The following is an 18,088-nucleotide window of genomic DNA, read 5'->3' as shown; positions in this document are numbered from 1 at the left end:
GCGGTCCCGAGAGACCCAGGTTCGGTTCCCGCTAAGGGCATGTACCTTGGTTGCAGTTTGTCCCCGGCCCTGGTCGGTTGTGCGGGTGGCAGCCACTCGATGTTTCCCTTTCACATCGATGTTTCTCTCTCTCTCTCTCTCTCTCTCCCTCTCTCCCTCCCTCCCACTGTACCTGAACAAAAAATGTCCTCGGGTGAGGATAAAAAAAAAAAAAGCCACAGAGACCAGAAAGTCTCGATTCTGGTCAGGCCCCGGGACATCCTTACCTGCCGCCCCTCCAGCTCGATCTGGAAATTCTTGGCCGACTCCTGGGTCACGCGCCCCCCGAAGTCCAGCTGGTACACCTGGGTGGCCTCATTCCAGAGAGGCTGCTTGTTGGCCATGACATACACGAAGCCCTGGCTGCCCAGCCGCCCGTCCTCCCTCTCGCTGGCTTTCCGGCACTTGAACTCCTCCAGTTCGCTGGCTGTCCTCAGGCTTCTCTTGCTCTTCCAGCCCTTCTTGCTGCCTTGGCTCTGGTTCATCAGCTCATCCCCGCTGATAAACAGCTCTGGCTCACTCTCTGAGCTGTCCTGGAACTCGTTCGTCTTATTCAACTTCTTCGACTTCATCTGGTCTTTCTGACTCTTCACTTTCTTCTTCTCTCTCCCCAGGCGGGGGCTAGAGATCAGGGAATTAAAGTCACTCAAAGTCCGTGCTTCCTTCTTCACTTTGCCCTCGGTGATGGCCTGAACATTTCCTTCCTCTGCTCGGCTATCCAGGCGCTTCCGATTCTTCTTTCCAAACTTCTCTGTCCGCTGGGAGACTGGGCTTTCTGTCAGAGAAAGGACCTCCTGGAAGTTGTCTGAGGTCTCTACCATCACCTCTGTGCCCAGGTGGCTTTGGAGGTCGGCAGGTGGTGGTGGGGACACGAGAGGCTTCTCCACCACCAAGTGTGCCTTGGGGGGGAGAGTGCCCTGGGGGTTCTGCATGGGCGGGCACGTGCTGTAGGAATTCCAGGGGTGCAAGGCGATGGATGGCAGCTGTAAACTCGAGCATGTGCTGCTTCCGGGATACATGGGGGGCAAGGTGCAGTAGGACAGGCTGGGAGGGTAGGCTGGCTGTAGAACCACAGTGGGCTCCTGCTGTGCAAACTGTGTTGGGGACAAGGTATCTTTTGGGGAGCAGGGAGCCTGCACTCCTGGCAAAGGGGGGTTGTTATAGCTTCCTGGATACGGCACTCCCATCCCATAGCCTGTCTGGAAAGTGGCAGTAGGGCTGGTGGGAGACTTGGGGGAGACAAAGGGCACTCGGGACACGTCAAGGTGCTGGCTCTGACCTACGACCAAAGGGGGCAGTTTCAGGGGGTTGGGCACTCCAGTCTGTGCTGTCCTCTCCTGAGGCACCCAAATGTCCTCCCCCAGCACAGGGTCCCACTGGTAAGGGGGTGGCCGTTTCACAGCCACAGCAGCTTCAGGCAGTGTGGGGTGCCTCAGGGGCTTCTCCACCGGACAGTGCTGGGCCAACGCCTCATCTTCAGTGAAGGCTGAGTTGACGTAGTCCGTGCGCTCTCGGGCGCCATCAGGCGGGCTCAGGAGACTGTAGGAGGACTGTGATGCCAGCGGGGAGGTGGCGGCCGCCTGTGCACCACCAGTGCCTGGCTCGGGCCGCCCAGCTGCACCCCCACCACTGCACTGACTGCAGGTGTAGAGGGCTGCCGGGGGTCGCGCAGGGAACTGAGCTGCGCCCTTGGGCTTGGCTGGGTGCTGCAAAGGCTGGTGCTGGGGCGGGGGCCGCGGGGGCTCAGCAGGTGCTGCAGCCTTGAGCACCGCCTCGCGGTTATTCCTGCGCAGCGTGGCATGGATGAGGCCGCCGTCCAGCCGCTGCGCCGCAACCCGGCAGGAGGCCAGCGGGCCGGCCAGGTCGGGATAGGGGGGCGGGTCTCCGGTAGGAATGGAGTAGCGCGGAACCGTCAGGCGGTTCAAGGTCGCACTGGTGCAGGGCTGGGACACCTTCTTCTCGGTGGCAGTGAGCCTCAGGGTGGCCGAGCTGCCTGGGCCAGGGAGGGTGTAAGTGTTCTGCGAACAGAGCATCCGCGTCCGAGGCCGGCACACCTCCTCCACGTTACCACTGCTATCGAAGGTGGTGATCCTTTCGTAGCCCAGGGGAGGCTGATAATGCACTGCCGTGGGGTACAGCGAGAAGTCGCCCTTCTTCAAGCACACATCGACAGGGGGCTGCGGGGGCGGGGGCGCGGCAGTGGTGGGGGCAGCGGGGATGGTTCCTGGGTAGGGGGGTGGGGGGTTCAACTTTGCCACCTGGATCTCCTGTGAGGCGCCAAATACCACGGCGTCCCCCTCAACAGCCAGTGGTGGTGCAGGCCGCAGCGCCTTGGCAGGCTTCTGCAGGTGCTCATGCTCACGGTCTCCGTGCTCCACCACCGACAGCTGGGCCGCCCCCTGTGTGGGTGGGGGCAGAGACAGCTGCGGGGGGTTCGGGATGTGACGGCCCATCTCGACGCCCCCGAAGATCACCTGTCCAGGGTTGGAGTAGCGGTTGGAAACCGGGTACTGGGTGGCATTCTCACTTGCATGCTCAGCTGCCCCCGCGACCGTGGTCTGATTGGTCAGGACGTCCAGCTGCACGTTCTGATTGGCCAGCAGGGACTGCACCAGCCCGATGCTCTGTGTAGGGGACATTGCTTGCGCTGAGCTGTGGATGGGTGCGATCGGGATGTTCACGGTACAAGGCGGGTTGTTCTCTGGCACGCCAGATGCTCCTGTCACTGGAAGCGGGAAAAACAAGCTGCTCACAAAATAGTGCCACGGAATTGGGTCTGAGTAAGTAATACCTCTCAACTCATCGGGTCCTTTTGTCTATAAAATGCAATTGCTATAGACAGAGAGATCCTTGCTTGGGGAAAGCTGAACTGTTTACACAAGGTACACAAAGCTGCTCTGGTGTTCCTGGAAGGGCACCTGGGCAGCTGGTGGTGGGTCGTGCAGGGCAGCCTGGCCCCATCCCTTATAAAGGCATTGTCAGGGCTTTTCAATGAATACACTTTTGAACCTTCTCTATTTGGTACCATTTGATGAATGGTACCATGCAAATACTTAATTGTTTAAAGACACTTTTTACTTATGATATTCCAAGGTTTATCCACAGTCATAAACTGTCAATGTGGGATGCTTGCAGCAAACAGCACACCTGTATCTAAAATTTCTATGTAAATTAAGTTCCTGTAAATAGAAACATGTAAAATGGAGCAGAGAAACCAATAATAATAATAATAAACCAAAGCAAAACTGCATTATTAGGGGAAGGCTCATTTCCTAATGTATCTGCTTTTAGCATTTCAAACAGTATGTACAGTGAAGTCACACTGAATGAAACCCTGTCAATATATTGTCTGTGTGTGGCAGGAATTTAGGGGTACACACCTGAGCAATGACCTGCAGAAACTGGCAAATGCTCAGAGCCCCTATTCTCTTCTGCCTTGTCTAAAGTGCCCATTGAGCAACTTTGCTTATCTGGGCCTCTCTGAGAACTGTGTCTCAACTGCTACTGAGCAGGAAATAGAATTGAACAGGTCATTGTAAAGACTGGCTGACCTTTCACCAGAACTATAGAATGAAGCTACTTGGTTTATCAAAAACTAAGCCCACCCTTCCCTAGGGTAGTCCTCTAGTGAGATGTATCTCTTGCCTGGCTGCACAAATCTGGATCCTGTCTCAAGTGTTCTATTGTCACTATTCAAAACCCTCTTCCAGATGTTCTTTCATCTGTATGGAATACAGGCATCGTCCCTGCTAAAGGAAGGTCTCTTTGCCATGTCACCAGCGTTAAGTATAAGTCCTGAGACAAAGTGTTCCTTCCCGCACTGGGAACCACAGACAGGAATGACGGCAGCAGGAAGGACTGAGCATTACAGAGCAGGGAGGGCGTTCAGGGAATGTGCTATACAGTTCGAGTGGGTGGGGCTTCCCCACACTGCAGTTTAATGTGGCTGCAAACCTCTTCCATTAGGACTGCTGTTTTATACAACATGGGCTCCACCGATGATGGCTCCTTTCAGAAAGCGCAGGGCAGATAATTCTACAGGTAAAAACCTGGGTTGAGAGAAGGTAAGCCACTCCCCCAAGTTCAGAGCCTATGAGGGGATGCATGCCCCTCCCTGTCCCACCTGAGGCCCAGAGCCCCCCTGTTTGAGAATGGCCAAATACAGGAGAATGTAGGGTTCCTCGGGCTCAGAAATGGAAGACTTGCAGAATCTTGCCTGGATTAAGTAGAGGAGTCTCTATAGCATTGAGTGCACTTTTTTGAGAATAGTTACATACAGATAATTGGTAAACTAATTAGAAATCACTGTAATCTATTAATCAAAATAGGATCCCCCACTAGAAAACACTACAGATATTTGAAAATTTGTAAGCTGGGATTTTAAAAACTTGTATCAGATTTTACCCTTAATTTCAACCAGGCTTCTTACACACGGAGGCAAGCACTCCACGCTGGGGGAGAGATGTTTGAATGGAAAGATTTCTGCCTGGAGAGTGATGCCCTGCTCTGAGCAGGGACTAAGAAGCATGAGGAATGGCCTGGGGTCAACAAGACTGGGGTCCAGTTCTGATTTTACTGAGCCCTGGGTAGCCGTTTAATTTCTCTGTGTCTGGGCCCATGATCAAGGGGTCACTATGAGAGTAAAACGAAATGGTAGGCATGCTCTGCGAACACAGGTGTCAGTGCCACGGCCACCTTCGCTGTCCTTGCTCTGGTAGCTGCCTTCTTCCCAAATGACTGCCAGTATGTGATCCTTTCTCCTGTGTCATGCCACCACAGCCACCACCCTTACTAAGGAAGTGACACCTTTGCCAAACCGAGGCAGCAGGCATGGACTGACATGCTGTAATCCTGTTGGAGGTTATCAAGAAGATGAGACCACCACCTGCAGACCTGAGAGCTGGACCGGGCAACTGGAGGCTCCCCACCTCCCTCCCAGTCCCTGGAATGTGCATTCCATTTGTCCTTCCCACTCCCAGAAGCTACTGCAAGGATACAGCCCTGGGACAGAAATGTGGCATTGAGACTATCTGGATGGTGTATGTGACTGACCCCAGTTAGGGCCTCTACATAAGCTTTTAAGATTCTGGCAGTGGGTGTGAAATCTTCCAGTTTTACAGCTGCCCAAGGTAAGGCTCATCAGTTCCTTTGCTCGTTTAAACTGTCTCCTACCCATCTGGAGTTGGTGCCTCTTTCTTCAGTCTCTCCCTGCCTCTGAGTAAGGGGCTGTTGTCAGATTCCACCTGGGACGCTCCAAAGGAAGCTGTGAAGCAAAAACCACTCTGTCCTGTCACAACCCACTAAGAGAAGACTCATGACAAACTAGGGGACATGTGCAAACACACCTGGTAAATCATCTTCATCTTCACTGAACACATTTGGGTTGAAGACAGGTAAATTCACATAGTCCATGGAAATCTTCCGAACCTCTGGGAGATAGATGGTCATTTGCCGCGGCTGGAGATGCAGGAGGCTGGTTTTATAGATTACTGGTGGGAGGAGGAAAGACAGTCAGTAGAGACACAAGGACGACAGTCAAGGTGCCACAGTGTCACAGCAAAAGAAGTGTGTGTGTGTGTGGGGGGGGGGGGGGGTATCCTGCCATCAGAAGACAGTCTGCACAGGCAGGGTCCAGTCTGAGAGCGGCTCTCCATCTCTCCCTTGGCATGACTGCCACCCAGTCACATTCTGGGTTCAGGGACACTAAATACTCAGTCTAGCCCCACCATTTTGCCAAATGTTTATCTGTAGAACCACACATTTAGAATGTTAAAAATCTATCTCAGATTTAAGTTCTTTTTTGGAATGAGTTGGAGTATGATAGATATATATTTTTTAAAGCCTTGTTTGTAATCAGAAGGATAATTTAGTGAAACCAGTTGTGATAACCAGACTGTCAAACTCAGGACAATCTCAGGCAATGATGGAGCTGTCTGAGAGCAACTACGAGACAGGGGTGATGTGCATCAGGCAGAAATAAAATTCTTCCTTTATTCAGGACTAGATTCTTGTCTTAATGACTTTCAATTTCAATTTTGTGATCAGTCTAGAGATTTATCAGGAACTTCCACATGGTGTCTTTAAACATTAAGATGAGTCTGATTAACAGGGATATTTAAGAGAAAGCCTAGATTGCCAATTAAAATAGTTAAAGGAGACAAAATAAATTAAAAAATAATGAATCTGGCCCTGGCCAGGTGGCTCAGTTGGTAGGAACATCATCCTAATATGCCAAGTTTGTGGGTTCAATCCCGAGTCAGGGCACATACCAGAGTCAACCAATGAATGCATGGATGGGTGAAGCAACAAATCGATGCTTCTCTCCCTTCTGCTTTCTCTCTAAAATCAACAAATTAAAAAGAATAATGAATCTGAATTTAAATTTCACAGTAGGTTAAGGTCAGGGTGAAACTGCCTATCAACTTTCTTTTATGTTTAATACTCTTTCCTGTGAGCTATGTAGTTCTTTTACTACTATTGTTAATTTATTTGTTTTGTTAAGATAGCCAAACTCCACTTCAGGGCTCTCCCTCGAATGGCCTGGCGGCTGATGGGCCAGCACTCCCACACACTGCAGGCCTTCTTTCATGAAGGACCTTGTAAGGCTGGTGCTTGGACTGGCGTGGGCTGCGGTGACTTTCAACTCAGTGGTCATTACAGGTTTATTCATGTGTACCTCTCTCTTGCCCCCAGAAGACAGCATGAATTTTGGCTTTAAAATTCTGACGGTTCCAGAGACAGAGTTGAAGATGGTGGGTAGGTAAACGCGGTATCACGTCCTCCCACAACCACATCAAAGTTACAACTAAACTACAGAACAAACATCATTCAAAACCGCCTGAAATCAAGCTGAATGGAAGTCCTACAACTACGGAATTAAAGCAGCAGCCACATCCACACTGGTAGGAGGGCGGTGGCAGCCCGACTGGCTGGTCCCACACCCACGTGTGGCGGATAAAAATCAGGAGGACACCTCGGCTGGGAAGGCCCTTCCTGAGGACTGAGGGGTCCCCGTCCCACACCAGGTGTCCCGCTCAGGGTTCCAGTGCCAGGAAGAGAAACCCCATCACTTCTGGCTGTTAAAACTGAAGTCAGGGAGGCTGAGGCGGCTGGAGCCCCAGGCAGCTCCTTAAAGGGTCCGCGCACGGACTTATCAGACTCGCTCCCTCTAAGCTTGGAGGGGAGGCAGCTCGAGGGGCACCAGAGACACACAGGGAAGAACTGAGCTGTTTGGCACTGGAATGAGGGCTGGAGAGGGGGCTTTCTCCGGGACAAATGTGCTGTCAGAGGCCTTTATTCCTTTGGTGAGCCCTTCCCTGGGGCGGCAGACAGTCACCACATCTGGGACTCAGGCAACCTGGCTCACACTGGTAGCCCCGCCCTGGTGACACCCTGAGGCCCCGCCCCGCCCCACCCAACTTTCAAATCCACCCAAGCTGATGCCACTTGCTTAACCATAGGATTGGCCTGTCTTGGATCCTGCTTCAGGTTTTTCCTAAATTCTTTCAAACGAGCAGCATCTGGTCTCAGCTAGCCCCATACCTCTCATTAAATAATACACTGAAACAAACACAGGGACGCAGCCAAAATGAGGAGACAAAGAAACAGGTCCCAAATGAAAGAACAGAACAAAACCCCAAGAAAAGAACTAAGCGAAATGGAGATAAGCAACCTAACAGATACTGAGTTCAAAATACTGCTTATAAGGATGCTCAATGAACTTAGTGAGAACCTCAGTGAACTTAGGGAGGGTCTCAAGAGCATAAAAAAGGACCAGTTAGAAATCAAGGATACATAGTTAGAATTGAAGGAGGCATTAACTGAAATAAAGAATAATTTACACAGCTTCAATAATAGAGTACGTAAATCCAAGGAGCAAACCATCAATTTGGAATATAAGGAAGCAAAAAATGCTCAATCAGAACAGCAAAAAGAAAAAAGAATCCTAAAAAATGAGGATAGTGTAAGGAGCCTCTGGGACAACTGCAAGCATGCCAACATTCGCATCCTGGGGGTGCCAGAAGGAGAAGAGAGAGAACAACAAATTGAAAACCTGTTTGAAACAATAATGGCAGAAAACTTTCCTAACTTGGTGAAGGAAACAGACATACTTGCTCAGGAAGCACAGAGAGTCCCAAACAAGATGAACCCCAAGAGGCCCACACCAAGACACATTATCATCAAAATGCAAAAGGTTCAAGACAAAGAGAGAATCTTAAAAGCAGCAAGAGAAAGGCAGCTAGTTACCTACAAGGAAGTTCCCATTAGGCTGTCAGCTGATTTCTCAAAAGAAACTTTGCAGGCCAGAAGGGAGTGGCAAGAAATATTCAGAGTGATGAAAAGCAAGAACCTACAACCAAGATTACTCTATCCTGCAAAGCTGTCATTTAGAATCGATGGACATATAAAAACTTTCTCAGACAAGAAAAAGTTAAAGGAGCTCATCACCACCAAACCGTTATTATATGAAATGATGAAGGGTCTTTTTGAAGAAAAAGATAAAATATATGAACAAACAAAATGGCAATGAATACATATCTAACAATGGAATCTATAAACAAAATGAACAAGTAGAACAGAAACATTCTCATAGATACAGAGAACATTTTGTTGGTTGCCAGTTGGGAGGGGGGTTGGGGGAATGGGTGAAAAAGGTGAAGGGATTAAGAAGTACAAATTCATTGCTAGACTGACAAACCTCAAAGGGAAAGGGGTTGGGGGGGGTGGGGTGGGAAGAAATAAACCAAAGAACTTATATGCATAACCAATGGACACAGACAATAGTGTGGGAAAAGGTGGGAGGGGGGCGGGAGTGGGGAGGAGGGGGTCAATGGGGGAAAAATGTGGAACATCTGTAATACATTTTACATCCAACAATAAAGATTAAAAAAACAAAAATTCTGACGGTTCCATATAGCTTAAGAACTAATGTGTGAAAGTGATATTCTTTGTCATCCAGATTAACAAAAAGAAATAAAATAAAAAATCTCGGGGAGAATTTAAAAAATAACATTAGTTGTCTCCAGGGGAAAAAGTAGGTGGCTGAGGGTGAGAATGAGAGAGATTTTACTATGCTAGACTCTTTTACATCTTTTGAATTTATTCCATATTTTTAAAATTAAGAAATGCAATAAATGAAAAAATTACCTGGCCCTGGCCCAATAATTCTAGTTGCAGGAAACAAATTATCCAGTATGTGAATAACACTCATTTTTAAAATCCTCTGGAGCAGCAAGGTAATTTAATAGGGTGCCATATGTCTGTTCAGAATCCAAGACTTAATTTCCTTTCTTTAGTAGAATCAAGTCAAAATTATTTTAGTTTGACAAGTGAATAGTAATAGTCAAAACACTCTTTTTAAAAAGGTCAGTGATTAGGACAGTGGTTAACCTGAGGGAGGTGGTAGGGACAGCTTCTGTCTTGAGCAACACGTGGCACCTGGCAGGTGGCACTGTCAGGGCCTCTCCTTGCAAGGCCTTGCTGACTTATTTGTGGCTACTCAACCCAAGGAGTAAGGGCAGAATGAAAAGACCCAGGAAGTCAATTCTCACCTCCATTCCTTTTGTCAGTGCTTACTGCAGGCAGATGGCTAGTTCTCAGCTCACTGATGTGGGGAAAATCATGCCGTGCACACAGTGACTATTATAATCAACTGCTGAATAACTGAGGATAATAGGCGTGGTGGCCGTCAGAGAGTCTGTAGGTGGTTGAAAACATTCTAAGATTTGTCTGCATTATGTACAGGGATAGTCTATTGTTGTGTCCCAAGTCAGTTTCATGTTTTACTTTTATCCCTTTTTCTTTTAGCTGAGACCCTCAAAATGAAAAATCTAAATGCAACACTGTTGGATAAGATTCTGAAGGGGCAGATATAGCAACGGGTCTCTTCACATCTGATTTGCAAGAATAATGTATTTTAAAAGATCTAAGAGTGTCTGAAAAAACTCCTACAGGCAGAGTCAGAATTTTTAGCTCACACGGAGTACATTCAAGATGGGGCCACCAGCCACAAGTGAACCCTGCGTGGCTAAGCTGGCTTTCCAGAGACATGTGTGCATGTTAAATGATTAGGTGGCCTAGCAAGGTGGAGGACAACACAGCTCCTGGGAACTCGGAGGGATGTGTCCATCCGGACAGGGGTGCATTGAAAAGGGCCTCCTGCCATCCCATACCTTCCTGTCTCTGAGGAAATGTGATAAGAGCACTGCTCATTCCATCCACAAGGAGCACAGATGGGAACACAAACCTGGGTTCTGGCCCAGTTTTGGACTCCCTTGCTTCCATTTCCCTTCCTATCTCAAATTTCCAAGGATAGGATACTTATTTGGTACTTAGAAATGACATCTATAAACATTCGTCACTAAGCTGTGCTCACAGTCAGCCAGCTTGTTATAGTCCAATGCTTTTTTTCCCTTCTTCTTCTTTATTGATTTTAGAAAGAGAGGAAGGGAGAGGGAGAGAGCAATAGAAACATCGATGAAAGAACATCAATTGGCATGCCCCCCACTGGGGATTTGGCCCACAACCTGACCAGATATCAAACCATCAACGTCTTGGTGCATGGGTCGACGCACAACCACTGAGCCACACCAGCCAGGCACTTTTTTTAAAAATATTTTTTTTGTTAATCCTTACCCGAGGATATTTTTCCATTGATTTTTAGATAGAGTGGAAGGGAGGGGAAGAGTGAGAAAGAGAGGGGGAGAGGCACACATCAATTGACTGCCCCCAGAACAGAGACTGAACCTGAAACTCAGGTACGTGCCCTTGATGGGGAATTGAACACACAACCCTTCAGTCTGCGGGCTGACGCTCTAACCGCTGAGCCAAACTGGCCAGAGCCCAATGCTTTTTTTCAGGAGTTTCTTTTAACTCAAGAATTTAAAGACACTAGTACCAAAACCTGCCCACAGTGAAAGGCCAGAAATCAAAATAATGAGAAACCTATCAGAGCTTTGATCAAGATTTTGGCTATTTGTCACTTTTATAAGTTAAGGATGACATTTAAAAAAATGAAAGCACCACTGGGAAAAAAAAATCAAGTGATTATTCGGATTTTTGTGGCATCATAGTGGCTGGAGTCAAAGTTTGGAGGTAAAATGAATGCTAATCTTTTCAAGTAGAACTCATTTTCTACTTTAGGCCACTGAAGGTTGAAATTGTTCCTTTTCAGTCTGAGTTTCAACTGGGATAGCGGGCGAAGAACAGGACGTGGTCTTACCTGCACCAAGATTGGTTGGCAGGAAAGCAGCCAAGCCCACAATCTTAAATTTGGTTCCCCAGATATTAGACGTGACCTGAGCAAGATAGTTGTGCTGTGGGAGAGAAAAAGGGAAGAAACATCACTCTCTATTTCCTATTAGTAAGCATGTTAACACTTATTGCTTAAAAAGCCACAGGTGCTCACTGCCAGAAATATTCATCCCTACTTCACGCCACCACTGTGAAGAGCAGACGCCAACTGCAGCATGGAAGACGCCCATTTCAAATGGGGGCCACCAAACTGTACTTCTCAGATTGGAAGTGAGAGGCAGACATGTCCCAGTGTGTCTGCATGTGCGTCAGTTCAAAAGGCCACTGCAGGGGTTGGGCACATTCATCTCCCCCCTCCTTTCCCACAGTCACTGAACTAGAGAGGGCATCTGGCTCTGAATTCATTTTTATCCTTGATGTTTCTCCTGGAAATATCAGCTGCACTGACGCCATCCTGAAACTACCCAATGACGTTTTCTCAGTCAATGAAGTGCAAAAAATTACAAAGTTATCACTGTGCCCAGCATGGATGTGTGTGCAAAGGCAATCCTGGAGCTGAAGAGAACACAGCTGCCCCGAGAGCCTATGCTCTCATGAAGAAGACAAGACAGATAATGGTTTGCATACAAGGAAGCCACTGGAAATGTTATAAGGGAGCTCTAAGACAGAGGCTGCGGAGTTCCTGTGGCTGAGCCGGGAAGAAAGTCTTCCCAGAGGAGGTGAAGTTAAGTCTGGAAGTGGGTAGGCTTCCAGTGATCCAGGGAGAGCAGAGGCAGGTGTGGCTGTGTCTCCTGGGGGTGAGAGAAAGGCATCTGAGGTTGCAGGATGTTCTGTGGGTATGGAGCGATGTAGGGCCTGCCTGAACAAATGGCTCTGGTTATCTGCACTGGCAGCTGGAGCCACAGGGACAGGCACGGAGATGGGGACGGGAACCGAGGGTCTCACCATCACCTGGCACGCACTGGGGAGGGGAAAGGGCTGTGCGCATCCCTGAACCCAGACACGACCTGCGTGATGTCTTCAAAGGGAAACTCTCTCCGTGTCAGGCTGGGTGAGCCAATGGAGGGCTTGCGCATCGGCAACCGAGGGGACCTGGACATCTCCTGAGCAGCCCGGGACAGCTTGGGAGACTTCCGAGCCTCGATGTTGATCCTGTGGAGACAAGGCAACAGGGTCAGACACCAACAGCAGGGAAGGCATGTACCACCCTGTCACAGTGGTACCCCCACTCCTGGCATGCCCCTTCACCTTCCAGCAGTCACCCGTGGGTGTCACATTCTTAGGAGCCAGGCCCCTTGATTTAAGCAAGTCTCTCCTGCCTATTTTTGCTTTATGAACAGGAGAAAAGGACAGAATTATATATTGAATAATGCATATATATATATATATATTTTTAATCCTCACCCGAGGACATTTTTCCATTTTTTGTTCAGATAGAGTGGGAGGGAGAGAGGGGAAGAGAGAGAGAGAGAGAGAGAGAGAGAGAGAGAGAGAGAGAAACATCGACGTGAAAGGGACACATCGAGTGCCTGCCTCCCACACAACCCAACCAGGGCCGGGGACAAACCGCAACCAAAGTACATGCCCTTAGTGGGAACCAATCCCGTGTCTCTCTGGACCACAGGCCGACGCTCTAACCACTGAGCGAAACCGGCCAGGGCAATAATGCATATTTTTAAATATAGTGAGATTAGATCAAACCATTCATTTATAAGGAACCTCAGAGAATTAACTCTCTCACTTTCTATTGACTCACAGTGAATTTAGAAATGCCCATGTCTTCTGCCAGGGTTTCACAGTATCAGTCCCGGGGACAATGGCTGGTGGGAAGTCATTTCTCACCTCATGGCCACACTTTTTTTTTTTTTTTTTTTATCCTTACCCGAGGACATTTTTCCCTTTTTTGTTCAGATAGAGCGGGAGAGAGGGAGAGAGAGAAAGAAACATCGACGTGAAGGGACACATCGAGTGGCTGCCACCTGCACGACCAACCAGGGCCGGGGACAAACTGCAACCGAGGCACGTGCCCCCAGCGGGAACCGAACCCGGGTGTCTCTGTACCGCAGGCCGACGCTCCAACCGCTGAGCCAAACCGGCCAGGGCCTCATGGCCACACTTATTGTACAATTCCTAGTACAGCATTTGGATTTCAACAGACTTACCCTAGCATGTCATGCCTGCAATATTTACATCGAATCAGTGGAATGAAAGTGTTTCTGCTGCTTTTGATTCTATATTCTCTCTGTGGTCCTCCGTTCTTTGTGACATGGGGACTACGTATTTAATGCCAGTCTAACCCAAAGAGAGTGTTATAAAAATGAATATGGCAGTCTAGGAAAGAAAAGCATTATACCTCACATTTACTTTTTTTTTTTTAATCTTCACCCGAAGATAATTTTCCATTTATCTTCAGATAGAGAAAGAAGGGAGGAACGGAGGAAGAGAGAGAGAGAGAAACATCTATGTGAGAGAAACACATGGATTGGCTGCCTCCCACATGACCCCAACTGGGGCAGGGACAAACTGAAGCTGAGGTACGTGCCCCTGGCAGGAACTAAACCCAGGACTCTTTGGTCTGCGGGCCAATGCTCTAACCTCGGAGCCAAGCCGGCCAGGGCTCACATATACTAATTGAGCCTGATAAGATACCTTGCACTCCCACAGAATGGGTGGGGTGGGGTGGGGACTGAGCTGATTAAAGCCCAGGGTGAGGAGATTAGCCTGCCTGCTGGGTGTAGGGGATGCAACACAGGGAAAGAGGAAAGGAAGGAGGACTAACTATGGGGATGGCAACATCCAGAAACCTTAAAGGGGCATTCACAGGTGAAGGATTTAGTTACTTACGTGTTAAATGTCCTTTCTGCTTAAGTTACAGGAAAATACAAAACACTATAGAAGTATAGGAAAGTTCATAATTTTATTTGCAATTTTAACAAGTTTAGAAGATGAAAAAAAAAATCAACCAGATTGCTGAAGCAAGTGGATATCTATATGTGAAAAAATGACACATATAGATTTAGAGTTACCTCTAACTCACACTATACATGAAAATTAACCTGAGTTTTAAGTGTGAAAGCTAAAACTACAAAGCTTCTGGAAGAGAACAGAGAATGTCCCATGACCTCACAGTAGACATAGATCTCCTAAACAGGGCACTAACCATAATAGAAGAAATTCATATATGTAATTAGACTACACAGCCGTGCACATGTCTGACAAAAGAACCATAGCTAGATACATAATCTTATGATTCAAGAGAGCAAAGCATCTCAATAAAAAAGGGCCAAAGACTTTAACAGACATTTCACAAAAAAAGATACCCAAATGGTCAATAAACATATAAAGAGTGTAGCATCATCAATCACTGGAGATAACTGGGATTAAACTACAATGAGACACCACTGCTCATCCCCCAGAATGGGTAAAATTTCTTTGAAAAGACAGCACACTTGTAGGTGAGAAGGAAAAAGCCGGCACTCACACCTGCTGCTGGATCACACAATGGTGCAGGCACCTCGGAATACTGCTTGGCAGTTTCCAGTCAAGTTAAACACATATCTAACCCATGGTCCTGAAACTCCCCTTCGAAGTACATTCCCGAGGTGAACACATGCATGCATGAGTCCACAAAAAGATGTGGATAACGGTTTCATTCATCAGAGACCCAAACTGTAAACCACCAAATACCTGTGAATTGGTAAATGGAGTAAACAAACTGTGGTATATTCACTACAGTGGAATTCCAAAGCACAATAAAAGAAAAACTACTGATAGACACCAACAACATGAGTGAATCTCAAAATCATTATACTGAGCAAAAAAGCCAAATAAAAGAGTACCTACTGTTTGGCTCGAGTTATGTGAAGGTCAAGAAGCAGCAAAACTAATCCATGGTGACAGAAGTTAGAACAGTGATTATTCTAGAGTGAGGACTGGATGGGAGGTGGCACAGGGAACTTCCCAGGATAATGGAATGTTCTTTAACTTCGACAGGGTGATGAATACACTGCCTTAACAAGCTGCACGATGAACTGTGTGTTTAAGATCTGGGCAGGTATGTATCTGAATGTAAACTGTACTTTATTCTTGTACAGCATCACAGAATTTTAGAACTAGAAAGGATCTATCTTAGTGAAGATCTGGTCTACCCATGAACTTCTACAGATAAGAATGTTGGTATCCATGTTAGAATTTGTACATTTATACAGCCAATGGGTTGCAAAGCCAGGATGAGAAAGGTGATGCTGCTTAACTGCGACACCACAGGCCTTTCCATCTATTCTTTTAGCTCTTTGTCATTTTTGTTTTTAATCCTTACCCGAGGACGTTTTTGCAATTATCTTCAGATAGAGCAGGGGGTGGGAGGAGGACATCGATGTGAGAGAGACACATCCTGGCTGCCACCCACACGACCCCAACTGGGGTGGGGACAAACTGCAACCAAAGTATGTGCCCTTAGCAGGAACTGAACCTGGGTCTCTATGGTCCATGGGCCTACGCTCTAACTGCTGAGGCAAACCGGTCAGGGCAGCTCTTTGCCATTTTTAAAACAAACCTTTAGGGTCTAAAGTTTTTTTGGTTTACTATTTTTTCCCCCAAGTACAGCACTGTAGGCATTGAATGTGGCATTCTTTCAACACATTATCTATACTGTATACCCTTTTTCTAACCTTTTTCAAACTAGAAGAAAAAAACAAGTAGGCCAGGGCGCTCTGGCCACCCCATGCCACCCATCATCCCCGAGAAGCTCTGGGGTTTAGCAAACTTCCCACTGGGTTTCTTTTTCTGTCCTGAAGAAAGAAGAAAAAAAAGCTGTAACCACTGCAGGCCGACCTTCCCGGGGAACGGAGGGTATGCCGGTCTCGCTGTGCTCGCTTCTTGCTGCTTCAATAGGGTTCTGCTGCAGGCACAACACAAGGGACACCTCCAGGGACACAGAAAGGGGCAGACAACCTGAACAGCAAGGTTACCTTGGGAGTTTGGGTGATTTGCTCGCTTGGGAGATTTTGGGAGATTTCTTGGCAGCCCAGTCATCACTCAGTTCGATGTCACTGGAGTCCGAGCAGTTGCAGCTGTCAATCACGGTAGAGATCAAGCTGTTCCCATAGATTTCGTCTGGTAAGACACCAACCAGCAGGTTTAAGGGAAGTGATATTAGACCGTAACAATGAGCATTACTAGAAACTAAAGGACATCTATTGGCCATCGTTTTAAGTCTAGAGGGTGAAATAGAAAGAAGCAGAGCACTGTTTTCCTTTTACATTTTCTAAGCAAAAGCGGTCAATCACTTCTACATTTATCAATGGGCAAGGTATTTTAACGCCCTGGAATGTACAAAATCATCTGGCACTTTACTGTGCCAACAGCTGAAACCAAAATGGCTTTAATGTTGTCCTCCTTACATACCAGGTGTCACAGGCATGTGGGCTGGCCAGACCCAAGAGACTAGCTGACCCACTGACACCCCCAAGAACCTGCTTCTGACCTGGGACCTGGGAAGGCCGTTGTTGGTTCTGGGCCTGCTTTAAACAGGAGACCTGAGACACACTCACGCCTGGCTTGTAGAACAGTCTGCTGGAATTGCCCCAAGGTGCCTTGGGGGCTTGGCTATCCGACTGACGGAGCTACTTGCAACGGCTTAAGGGAAGACCTGTGCAGTAGGACTTTTAGGGTAACTTTGGGTTCCACTGCGGGTGCTTATACAGAAGCTACTAAAGATAACTGCAAATTGACCATTAGGCAGAAGATGAGAGTCCCCAAGGCAGAAGGTGATATACACAGAGATGGAGCCATCATAAAACTATGAAGTAGGTGAAGTTCATGTCTGACATCCTTCTCAAAATCCCTTCTCCTTTGCTGCCTTCCTCTTCAACACCCCTACCCCCACATTCCTTCACTACCCAAATCCATGCTCTGCTCACCCCAGGTCTGCCCTCAATGAAGTACCCCATTCTTCAAAAATCACTCTGTTTTGCTGATGAAAGCTTCATTCCCTCAAGGCTCTAAGAACCTTACCAGGTAATAAAAAAGCCAAATCATTCAATCACAGTGAAATAACTAATAGGAGAATGATTTTATCATTCGAAAGGACTATTTATATTTGAAAGGATGAGTTTGTTAATCCAATCCAATCTCTAAATTTCTGAACATATGGAGGTGACATCTGTGAACAGAGGCCTCTCTGAGGCCACCGGAGGCAGAGCATAACAGCTTGGCATGCAATGTGGACTGGCTGATGCCCGGTCTGTGTTACCACTTCAGTCCTTCTTAGACATTTACTGAAGCAGAAGGCACGACTCGTAAGTCCAGCAAGCTATAGTGGAGTGAATGCCTTTGAGGTCCATCAGATAAAAAGACTTAATTCACATGCCCTGAGCAGTGCTTTACATTATTAACTTAGAATCACTGGATCAGAGGAAGCTTGGCTACAGTTCAAACATACATTTAAGACCACAGAATGCTTCCACGCGTCCGTAAGCACAGAACTAGTTCACCGACGTGAGGACATTCAATAAGGCATCATCCACTCCACCCCCAAACTTCTTGCTAATGCCAGGATTTTGCAAATGCCGTATGCCATACCATTGCTTTTGTCCATTACTCATGTCATAGTTCATTCAGGTAGCTTATAAACAATAGAACTTATTTCACACAGTTTTGGAGGCTGGAAGTATGAGGTCAGGGTGCTGGCATGGTTAGGTTCTGGTCATTCCCTCTTTAGGTTACAGACTGCTGACTTCTTGCTGTGTCCTCACATGGCAAAGAGGTGGGGACCTTTCTGGAGCCTCTTTTATAA

At 47.5% G+C, this 18,088-nt stretch overlaps 1 protein-coding gene across 2 annotated transcripts in view; it reads right to left on the bottom strand.

Annotated features, from left to right (window-relative positions):
* TULP4 (TUB like protein 4) overlaps positions 1-18,088 on the bottom strand; it is a 241,134-nt gene that overhangs the window by 1,594 nt on the left and 221,452 nt on the right. For both annotated transcript variants that reach the window (XM_036247847.1, XM_036247846.1), the window contains exons 10-14: positions 16,263-16,407; positions 12,300-12,444; positions 11,261-11,354; positions 5,385-5,528; positions 267-2,764 (exon numbers count right to left, since the gene is read on the bottom strand). In XM_036247847.1, the coding sequence (XP_036103740.1) occupies positions 267-2,764; positions 5,385-5,528; positions 11,261-11,354; positions 12,300-12,444; positions 16,263-16,407 (3,026 nt within the window). The remainder of the gene's footprint in view (positions 1-266; positions 2,765-5,384; positions 5,529-11,260; positions 11,355-12,299; positions 12,445-16,262; positions 16,408-18,088) is intronic.

The sequence above is a fragment of the Molossus molossus genome, unplaced genomic scaffold (genome assembly GCF_014108415.1).
Source record: "Molossus molossus isolate mMolMol1 unplaced genomic scaffold, mMolMol1.p scaffold_m16_p_8, whole genome shotgun sequence".
Taxonomy (NCBI): domain Eukaryota; kingdom Metazoa; phylum Chordata; class Mammalia; order Chiroptera; family Molossidae; genus Molossus; species Molossus molossus.
The sequence above is the reverse complement of the archived record's forward strand: the minus strand, read 5'-3'. Positions and strand labels throughout refer to the sequence as shown.